The 9,853-nt window shown below is 34.0% G+C and overlaps 2 protein-coding genes across 2 annotated transcripts; both read left to right on the forward strand.

The window, feature by feature from the left end:
- Window positions 1-256: 256 nt before the first annotated feature.
- LOC143534757 (signaling peptide TAXIMIN 1) lies at window positions 257-1,675 on the forward strand. Its single transcript, XM_077029173.1, has 2 exons — window positions 257-386; window positions 1,448-1,675. The coding sequence occupies exons 1-2, from the start codon at window positions 277-279 to the stop codon at window positions 1,569-1,571; spliced, it is 234 nt and encodes a 77-aa protein (XP_076885288.1). The 5' UTR covers window positions 257-276; the 3' UTR covers window positions 1,572-1,675.
- Window positions 1,676-4,750: 3,075 nt separating this feature from the next.
- Window positions 4,751-9,517, forward strand: LOC143534774 (ketol-acid reductoisomerase, chloroplastic-like). Its single transcript, XM_077029187.1, has 10 exons — window positions 4,751-5,077; window positions 6,445-6,537; window positions 6,650-6,715; window positions 6,810-6,950; window positions 7,058-7,285; window positions 7,371-7,488; window positions 8,061-8,200; window positions 8,279-8,446; window positions 8,517-8,672; window positions 9,015-9,517. The coding sequence occupies exons 1-10, from the start codon at window positions 4,784-4,786 to the stop codon at window positions 9,381-9,383; spliced, it is 1,773 nt and encodes a 590-aa protein (XP_076885302.1). The 5' UTR covers window positions 4,751-4,783; the 3' UTR covers window positions 9,384-9,517.
- Window positions 9,518-9,853: the final 336 nt, after the last annotated feature.

Here is a 9,853-nt window from a genome sequence, read left to right on the forward strand (position 1 = left end):
CTTATAAAACCACTCATTATCCTAATTATTCCTCTATCTGTTAAAGGTAGGAATATTATTAATAAAACAGCCTATGAACAACGAACAAAGCTATTCTCCATTTATATTCCACATCTTATCTCCTAATAACCAAAGCATAAACACAATAAATAGTCAAAAGGACTATTTTGCAAAATACCAACATAAAAAGATATTGCGTATCTTAGCGGTTATAAACCAAACCACAATAAACAAACAAGTAAACTAAACATAAACATAAACACATAGCAAGCAAACATGTGTTGTGGAGATGGTGATTGCAGACCTTTGGGGTTCTTACTTGGTCTACCTTTTGCTTTCCTTTGTCTTATACTATCCATCATCGGTGTTGTCATCTGGATTGTCGGGTACGTTTAATTACTCGTTTAATTGGCTCTGGGTCGATCCAACCCGGAACTTTGAATTAAAGACACGTCAAATTCTTGGTTCGGGTTGGATCGGGTCACGTAATAAAAGACAATATGTTAATAAAAGTGATTATTTTAGTATTTAGGTTAAACAGTTGGGAACTGTGAAAATAATAAAATAGATTATATTAGTTATAAAAGAATTGGGCTTACTTTTTCTAAAAATAATTGGGTTTTTTTCTTTTAATTAAAAGTAAGACCAATAGTTTGAATTTAGGGGTGTAAATGAGTTGAGTTGTTCGCGAGTTATTTGAGATTGGCTCGTGAAAAAGCTCGGTCAAGCTGAGCTCAAATGAGCCTGATCTTGAGCCTAAAATCAAGCTCGTTTAATAATCGAGCTTTAGCCCGAGCTTCACTTATCTAGCTCGTGCCACCTCGCCAGCCTAAACGAGCCTATCATTTATATAATTTATATACACACATATATAATTAATTGGGTAAGAAATTAAGTAATATATATATATATATAATATTATGAAAAAAATAACTAAATAATATATAAATTATAATATGTAACATGTTATATATAAAATTAAATTTTAAAAAATTAATAAAAAAGAGTTGCTAATATTTAAAAAAATACTAAACTAGTCAAGCCCGAGTCGAGCTCGAGCTTGAAAACCGCTCACAAGTCAAGATCAAGCTTTAGAAATAAAGCTCGAAACAAACCGAGCTCGAGTTCTGTGTAAGTTAAGCGAGCGGAGTTCGAGCCTAGTCAAGCTCGGGCTCGGCTCGTTTTCACCCTTTTGTTTGATGACTCAATCAGCTAAATTTTAGGGTTTAGGTTTTTATTTAGCCAAAGGTTTTTAATAAAAAATATTTGAGTATGTTTTTCATGGCAATCTATTTTTATAAAACCAATGGGTTCAATCGTAAAAAAAAAAACTGGGTTCGTTCGACCTTATGGTGTCATATGTTCTATATGAAACGCGAGCTCAGCCGATGGATCTAATGAGTCTGAATTTCTGATTGTTTGTATGTGTGTTGATGAACTTAAACAGATTGTTGTTGACTTGCATATGCCCGTGCTGTTTGTGCGTTACGGTGATAGTTGAACTCGCGATCGAGCTGATCAAGGCCCCGATTCATGTCATGGAGTGGTTCACATCGAAGATTCCTTGTTAATTTTGCTAGTATGTGTTTGTGTTAAGAGATTTTTGATTTTGTGTGCATACTATAATTAACTAAACTAGATGCTTGTGTTTGCTGCTGGAGATTTGAATAATAATAGTGTATATGTTGTTATCAGTTGATTGATGATCTTTTTTGTTTATAATAATTTGGTGACACTGACAAGTCTCAAGATTTATCCGGACAAATCTTACAGAGACTGCAAACACGACAAAGATAACTAATTGTGTCATTAGATACGATTATATGTGATGCTAGACGTGGGTACGACATGATAACTAATCGTGTCATTTTTTCAAACGCAAACACGAATCTATATAGAAACAGATTACACGACACAATTTGTTTTAAGTATAGGATAAATATCACATATGTTGTGAAACAAAAACTGTTAAAAAAGTTCGTTAAAGTCTTTTAAGTAATCATAATCCTTGGCATAGTTGAAACAAATATTTAAGTACAGGATGTAAGGTAACTAAGGCATATGCATGTATTTTGTTTAAAAAAAAGTAAAAATATTTACATGTTTAAACTTTAAACTGGTCACTAACAAGTTAATACATGTGCGTGTTTAAAACACGAAACATGTTAAGTTTAAACCTTAAACTCAAATTTGTCTAACACCATCATGTGTTTTTTTTTTTTTTTGTCATGTTAACATATTTGTGTAAACTAGAAGCATTTGAAATGTTAAAAGAAAAGGAACATGGAAAAACTAAAGAAAAACATGGTTGTTTAGCATAAACGATACATGTGTTGTTTTTCTTTTATGTGATATCATATTAAAGGAAAAGGGACATGGAGAAACTAAAGAAAAAAATGGTTGTTACTGGTTTTTCTAATAGCGAGTCATATGCTATGTTTACATCGTTATCAATGACATTTGATCATGTACTATATCATTATTTCATGATGAATGGCATTTACATCGGCACACTCATCTTACCAAAAAATTAAAAATATCAACAATGTCAAAGGCCGACACTCATCTTACCATAAAATTAAAAGTATCAACAATGTTAAAGGTATACATATTATGCCTAGGATACACTTTGGTAATACGCTATGACTTTTTAACCTTGACACGTTTATTACAAGATTTGTGGCATGTTAACGACCAAAGAAACAATATCACACTTCAAAACCTAAATTCTGTTTTGTATGCTACCAATGTTTACTAAAATAAAACACCATCTTCAATTCAATTGTTTTTAAGACGTCTTAATATCATTGTATATCGGATAATGGTGCATTCATAGATTATTATTTAAAACATGCGTTATATAAAATAGGTGTGGCGGGGCAGATGTTTTGTTAGGACAAGTTTAGATTAAAATGAGTCGAGTTGAAATGAGTGTGGTCTTCTTTTATATATATATATCAAGTCGTCTCATGCGGTTTCTTAGTTTAATATGAGTTGAATTATATACATTTGAATATACTTTTTTTAACTCGAATCATGATTGTCCGATTAAATGCTTTTCTAGTAATGTAGAAAGTGTTCTAGTCGTGTGCAACTTAAATTTACCACACTCGGAACACACTTTTAAATGTTGCATATTTAAATATATTTGGCATTTTCGTGTATTAATTACAACTCGTTTGCGTATGGTAAGTTACGTGGTCCACCCAAAACCAAAATCCCACCTACTTATATGAATCGTTAATGTCTTATCATGTTGATTTAATCTTCTATTTTTATGATTTGGTTTGGTAATTATAAATTACACTTTTTGAAGAGATACGTTTCGGATCTGTAGGTAAAGCCAGTACATGTCATTGAATTAAATGTACGATATTGTGGTTGCTAAATAGATTCCTAAAAGGACAAAAAGAATATTTCTTACTGGCCAATAGAAATACAAGATGTGTTTGGTTGTCATGTCTGGTAAACTGATCCACCGAGCACAAATTAGAAAAATGGTTATGAAGAAACACGAATATTCTTACTTTATAAATTTAAGGTGTTCGTGTTTCAATAAATCCGGACTGTGTTTGGAATGACTCCAAACATTGATAATCAGTTGGTATATTTCGATTTCTTGGTTCATACAAGTGTCAAAAATGGTTATGGGTTGTGGAAATGGAATCTATTTAGCAACCAAATCCTTACGACTATTTAGCAACAAATTAACATGAGTATTTAGAGTAGTAGAAGTAAATGCATCGGTGTAAATTTTCTTTTGCAAATTTTTGTAATTGTTTGTTTATTTTGGCTTCTAGCTTTTGATTGAGAATTCAAAACATTGGTTTTTAATGTAAAAATCTTTGTCTTTAGATAAAAAAAATAGAGTAAACGAACTCATGTATTCATGTATGCTCTTATTCTCACTTATACTCTTACTCTCGTACTTATTCACTCTAAAAAGTCTGGTATAAAAAGTTGTTGACGTTTTAAAATGATGAAAAAATTAACACGTATCTTGCATATGGAGAGATAATGTCGATAAGTGTGTTATTTCATAACATAATTTCCTTATTTCAAAACATAATTTCCTCGTAAACTAATATCAACAATCCACATATTTCATAAAAAAACGATACTTCCTATCATAACGAATAATAGTTTGCAATAAAAACCAACTTTAAAACTCTTGATGTGTATGTTTTGGCCCAAAACTTTCAAAATCTGTCATAAGCCACCAAAATTACTTTTGTTCTTTATACTTTACATAACAAAACTTATAAAAACAACTAAAAAACTTTTACCTTTTATACTTTGGCCACCAAACTTTCAACTTTTGTCATAACGTATTTAAAGACGCTAGTAGGGGTGTAAACGAGCCGAGCCTGAGCTCGACTCGTTTACAATTTATCATTAATTTTTATATAATTATAATTATATTTATATATAAATCAATAAATATTAAATATATATTTTTAAAAATTATATAAATATCAAGTTCGTGAGCCAGCTCGAGCTCGGGCTCCGTTTATTAAACGGGCTTACTTTTAGGCTCGAGCTCGGACTCGTTTACTAAATGAGCTTACTTTTAGGCTCGAGCTCGATATCAGGCTTTATTAAACTTACCTCGATCCAACGTTTTAACAAAACCAATCTCAAGTAATTCATAATCGTTTTAACTTATAAAGAAAGAGAGAAATAGTGCATGATAGGGCTACAAATAGTAAAACTAGTATTCACTTCACACCCCTTCTCATTTCATAAACACTTAACACCACTTTCTACTCTCCAGCTGCCACTCATGACGACGGCCGCCGCCGCAACAACCTTCTCCACCGTCACACCAACCACCACCGCTTCACCGTCATCCAAAACCTCAACTCAAACCCTAGGCTTCACCACCGGCTTTCTATCATCCAAAACCTCATTCAAATCACTACAAACTCGCCTTATTCATTCCAATACGACGAGCCGTGGCTCGGCTCTCGGAGCTCGTATGGTGGCGGCGCCGACGATCAGTAAGCCGCCGGTGTCTCTCGACTTCGAAACATCGGTTTTCAAAAAGGAGAAAGTTAACCTTTCCGGTCATGAAGAGGTGGTTTATTAAACCCTAACTTATTGTTTTTTTAAACTCGGACTCAGGCTCGTTTATTATTTATTAATATTAATTAAATTGTGTACTGTTTTAGAATAAAGTTAACGCACAAATTAAATTACCGTGCTAACTAATCATGCCGTAATACACTACACTATAATTACATTATATTGTATATATAATTACACTACTTTATAGTTTTATATATTTTGAGAAAGTAAATTAAATGAGCCTAAGCATGGGTTGAGCTCGAGTAGTACCTTATATGAGCCAAAGAAGTGTTTAATTGTTTATGTTCATAGTGTAAAATCTTGTTTTGACTTACAAGAGCTCGGGCTCGGCTCATTTCGAGCTCTTTGTTTTTAAGCTTGGACTTGGCTTGGCTTGTTTATAATTTGTTAATTACGTTATATACGTTTTTAATTACTTTTGTATATTTTGAATAAAAACTTTAAACTAGCCTAAGCTCGGCTCGAGCTAGGGCGTGTGTCTTTTGGTTTGGTTATTAACCTCAAACAAATTAATCAGTTGGTTTTCGGTTCATCGGTTAATTTTTCGGTTCGGTTGACTTTTGTTAATAAACAAAATCAAATTTGGGCTAAAATTTGACTTAGAAATACATGAAATGGATGCATAAAGTGAAGGTGTAAATACATGAAATGGAGATATATATACATGATATGGAGGTATAAGTACATGAAATTGTGGTATGAAACATGAGATACGTGAAATGGAGGTATAAAAGCTAGAAATATATGAAATTACGAATAGTTCGGTTAGGACCGGTCAATTTTAGTTAAACAAAGGGTACAAGAAATAACCGATGACTAATTTTTGGTTACTGGTTAATTTCGGTTCGGTTTTTGGTCAGATCAGTTAGCGGTTTGGTTATTGCTCACCCTTAGCTCAAGCTCATGTGGTATCTTATACAAGCTACTTCTGGGCTCGAGCTCGGCTGTGCGGTGAGAAATTAATTCATAGAACTAGAAGTCCAAAGGGGGAAGGGGGTGTTTGGAATTCCTTATTAAAACTCCTTATAACAACTTTTCAGTAAGTTAATTAGTTACTAAAGTGTAACTTATTAACTTTTCTCTCACACATCAAAAGCAATCCCAAACACCTTATTACTTTTCAAAAAGTTAAATAAGTTATAAGTTTGTGAAAAATAAGCAATCCCAAACACCCCCTAAAACTTATAAATGCACAAGACTCGTGCTTGGGTTTGATAACTAAACATGGGCTGAGCACGTTTTGGGCTTCTTATAGATATAGGCTCGAGTAGCTCACGAGCAGCTCGGTTGTTTGCACCCCTATTCATACCTAACTTAATGTTATGTAAATGACTTATTATGGTTATTGTTTTGCAGTACATTGTGAGAGGAGGTAGAGATTTGTTTCATTTGTTGCCTGATGCATTTAAAGGTATTAAGCAGATTGGTGTCATCGGTTGGGGTTCTCAGGTTTGTAATTTGCTGCTTTCGTTTAATCCATTTGAAGTTGATCATTAGGGTCTAGGGATTATTGTGTTGGTTCTTGATTGTTATTAAATAACTATTATTGATTTCTGTTAAGGGTCCTGCACAAGCTCAAAATTTAAGGGATTCTCTTGCAGAAGCAAAATCTGATATTGTTGTGAAGGTGTACTTTTTATCTTGAGGTTTTCTTTGGGTACTGTAATAGCAATATTTAAGCATTCTGCTGATTAGTTCTATTATTATACTTTATAAACCAGATTGGCTTAAGGAAGGGTTCGAGTTCATTTGCTGAGGCACGTGCTGCTGGTTTCAGTGAAGAAAACGGGACTCTTGGAGATATTTATGAAACTATTTCTGGCAGTGATTTGGTCATGCTCTTAATATCTGATTCAGCTCAGGTTAGTTGGATCTTGTGACTTTTTGGTCATGGGTCTAAGTTGTTTAAAACATTACTGGATCGGGCTGTTGACAGTTTAAATGTTCCTAATTCACTTATTTATTGCAGGCTGATAATTATGAGAAAATCTTCTCTCACATGAAACCAAACAGCATCCTTGGACTTTCACACGGTTTCCTTCTTGGTCACTTACAGTCAATCGGTCTTGATTTCCCCAAAAATGTGAGTGTGGTTGCTGTATGTCCCAAGGGAATGGGCCCATCGGTTAGAAGGCTATATGTACAAGGAAAAGAGGTCAATGGAGCCGGGATTAATGCAAGTTTTGCTGTTCATCAGGTTGGTCAACATACATTTACTCATTTGTTTATTTGCTATCATATTATTCATCAAATATTATTGATTATTAAATAATTTGTTGCAGGATGTTGATGGCAGAGCCACTGATGTTGCACTTGGATGGTCGGTTGCTCTTGGTTCTCCTTTTACGTTTGCTACTACTCTAGAACAGGAGTATAAAAGTGACATTTTTGGAGAAAGAGGTAATACTCAATACTTTGCCTTTATTTCTTCAGAGTTGGTGATTTCGATTCTTTATGAATGGATCTATAGGTGTTGTTATTCAATAAAAAAATTTAGCTAAAAGGCTAACGCACCAAACAGGTTGAAAGTTACCCGAAGTCTATTTTTAATGCATACAACCTCTTGCTTATCAAAGATTTCTATTATTATTGTAATAATCTATTCTTATTAAGAAACTGCTCCGACCCATACTGGAAAAAGGAGCAGTTATATTTTGAATCTTGTTCTGACCTGATATTTGATTTGGGTTGCTTTTTTCATTCTCATCTCAAATGAGTCAAAATAAAAAGATAGTTAAAAGGGTTATGGATTGAAATGAAATTCTTCCAAAAGGCGTTTTTTGATACTCAGCCTCCTAGATTGCTTTATTAAAAAATTCAAGATTCCAGTTGTTTCTGTAAAACATCCCGTTTCGGTCCATATGAAATGGGTGGATTTGACATTTGATCCAACACACTCATCTTGACGCCTCTGCGTTTTTCCAAGATAATCAAATATCACCAATGACTATTTTCCTATTGTAAAAACACAGGTATTTTACTTGGTGCTGTGCATGGTATTGTGGAGTCACTATTCAGAAGGTACACAGAACAAGGCATGCCTGAAGATTTGGCCTACAAGAACACTGTTGAATGCATAACTGGAGTAATATCAAAGACAATATCAACTAAGGTTTGGTTTATTTACTCTTAGACCCTTTGTTAGTTTTGTCAAAGTGTGTACATTTTTTAATAAAAATCATTTTAACAGGGTATGAAGGCTGTGTATGAGTCACTCACAGAAGAAGGCAAAAAGGAGTTCTTAACTGCATACAGTGCTTCTTATTATCCTTGCATGGAAATCTTGTATGAGTGTTATGAGGACGTGGCCAGTGGCAGTGAGATCAGGAGTGTTGTGTTGGCGGGTCGTCGCTTCTATGTAAGTTCTTTTTGGCACTATTCAATTTAAAGTAACTTTTGTTTAATATGATGTCATGATTATAATACAGGAAAAAGAGGGTCTGCCAGCCTTCCCGATGGGAAAAATTGATCAAACCCGCATGTGGAAAGTTGGTGAGCGGGTTCGTGCTACACGACCTGCCGGTGATTTAGGCCCGTTATATCCTTTCACAGCAGGTGTCTACGTGGCACTAATGATGGCCCAGGTAAGATTCTTTTTTTCATAATTTGTACCCGGGCTTGTGAATAAATCGAACTAACGCGCACGGAATATGTTTGTGTTCATCGTGTTGGGCTTAAAAATTATTAAAAGTAGACTAAGTTGTAATGCTACAAAAAAGTTTAATATATATTAACGAACTTAAACATATGCGAACAACCGAACGGATTTTTTTGTTCATGTTCATTTTTTTATTAAATAAGCAAATAAATGAACTTCTAGCCAAACGGTTCATGAATTGTTCACTGAACGTTCGGTTCGTTTGCAGGCCAGTTGTACAACTTGAATTATTTAATGTTTTTAAAATGCGATTTTTTGTTAAACATAGATCGAGGTATTGAGGAAGAAAGGACACTCATATTCTGAAATCATCAATGAAAGTTTAATCGAATCTGTTGATTCATTGAACCCTTTCATGCATGCTCGAGGTGTTTCGTTCATGGTGGACAACTGTTCCACCACTGCACGGTTAGGGTCAAGGAAATGGGCTCCACGGTTCGACTACAATCTGACTCAACAAGCCTTGGTTGCAGTAGACAACGGTGCCCCAGTGAACCAGGATCTTATTAAGAGCTTCTTTGAAGATCCGGTCCATGAGGCGGTCAAGGTGTGTGCAGAGTTGAGACCGACTGTTGATATCTCAGTCCCTGCTGATGCTGATTTTGTGAGACCCGAGTTGCGCCAGTCTAGCAACTGAAGAGGGATGAGTTAAGTTATTATGTTTTCCAACTGCTGTGGTATTGTTATGTTTTGACTTGTTATGGTTTGTGTTATGGTTATGGTTTTGGTGGTTTGGATTTGGTAATTTTGGAATAATAGTGGTGTTGTGTATGACTGTATGATCTTGTTTTATGAGTTGTTACATATTTATTTTCTAAGTAATAAAATGGGTAAAATAAGAAATTTTTGGTAAATAAAACAGAAATATTTAATAAGAAAACCCCTTTTATTTTTTACTTGGGCCATGTTTGGGATTTCTTTATTTGCAACTTCTTTTGACTTATATATATGTTGTTTTTGATAAATCATTTCCTCCTAACTTTATCGAAATCTTGTTTTTTTAGATGTAGCTCGGTTTGTGTTTATATGTCAAAGTTATAATTCTATTCTTACTTATAAAAGTTAATAAGTGACGAGGTAAAGTTAAGGAATCCCAACACTCTCTTA

The sequence above is a fragment of the Bidens hawaiensis genome, unplaced genomic scaffold (assembly GCF_021521415.1).
Source record: "Bidens hawaiensis isolate Kalapana, Puna unplaced genomic scaffold, B.hawaiensis_p1.1 tig00010302_1, whole genome shotgun sequence".
In the NCBI taxonomy this organism is placed as follows: domain Eukaryota; kingdom Viridiplantae; phylum Streptophyta; class Magnoliopsida; order Asterales; family Asteraceae; genus Bidens; species Bidens hawaiensis.

Coding starts and splice junctions, on each gene's coding strand:
- LOC143534757 (XM_077029173.1), top strand. CDS start 277: ATGTGTTGTGGAGATGGTGATTGCAGACCTTTGGGGTTCTTACTTGGT. Junction 387..1,447: donor GTTGTCATCTGGATTGTCGG/GTACGTTTAATT, acceptor GAACTTAAACAG/ATTGTTGTTGACTTGCATAT.
- LOC143534774 (XM_077029187.1), top strand. CDS start 4,784: ATGACGACGGCCGCCGCCGCAACAACCTTCTCCACCGTCACACCAACC. Junction 6,716..6,809: donor AATCTGATATTGTTGTGAAG/GTGTACTTTTTA, acceptor TTTATAAACCAG/ATTGGCTTAAGGAAGGGTTC. Junction 7,489..8,060: donor TGACATTTTTGGAGAAAGAG/GTAATACTCAAT, acceptor GTAAAAACACAG/GTATTTTACTTGGTGCTGTG.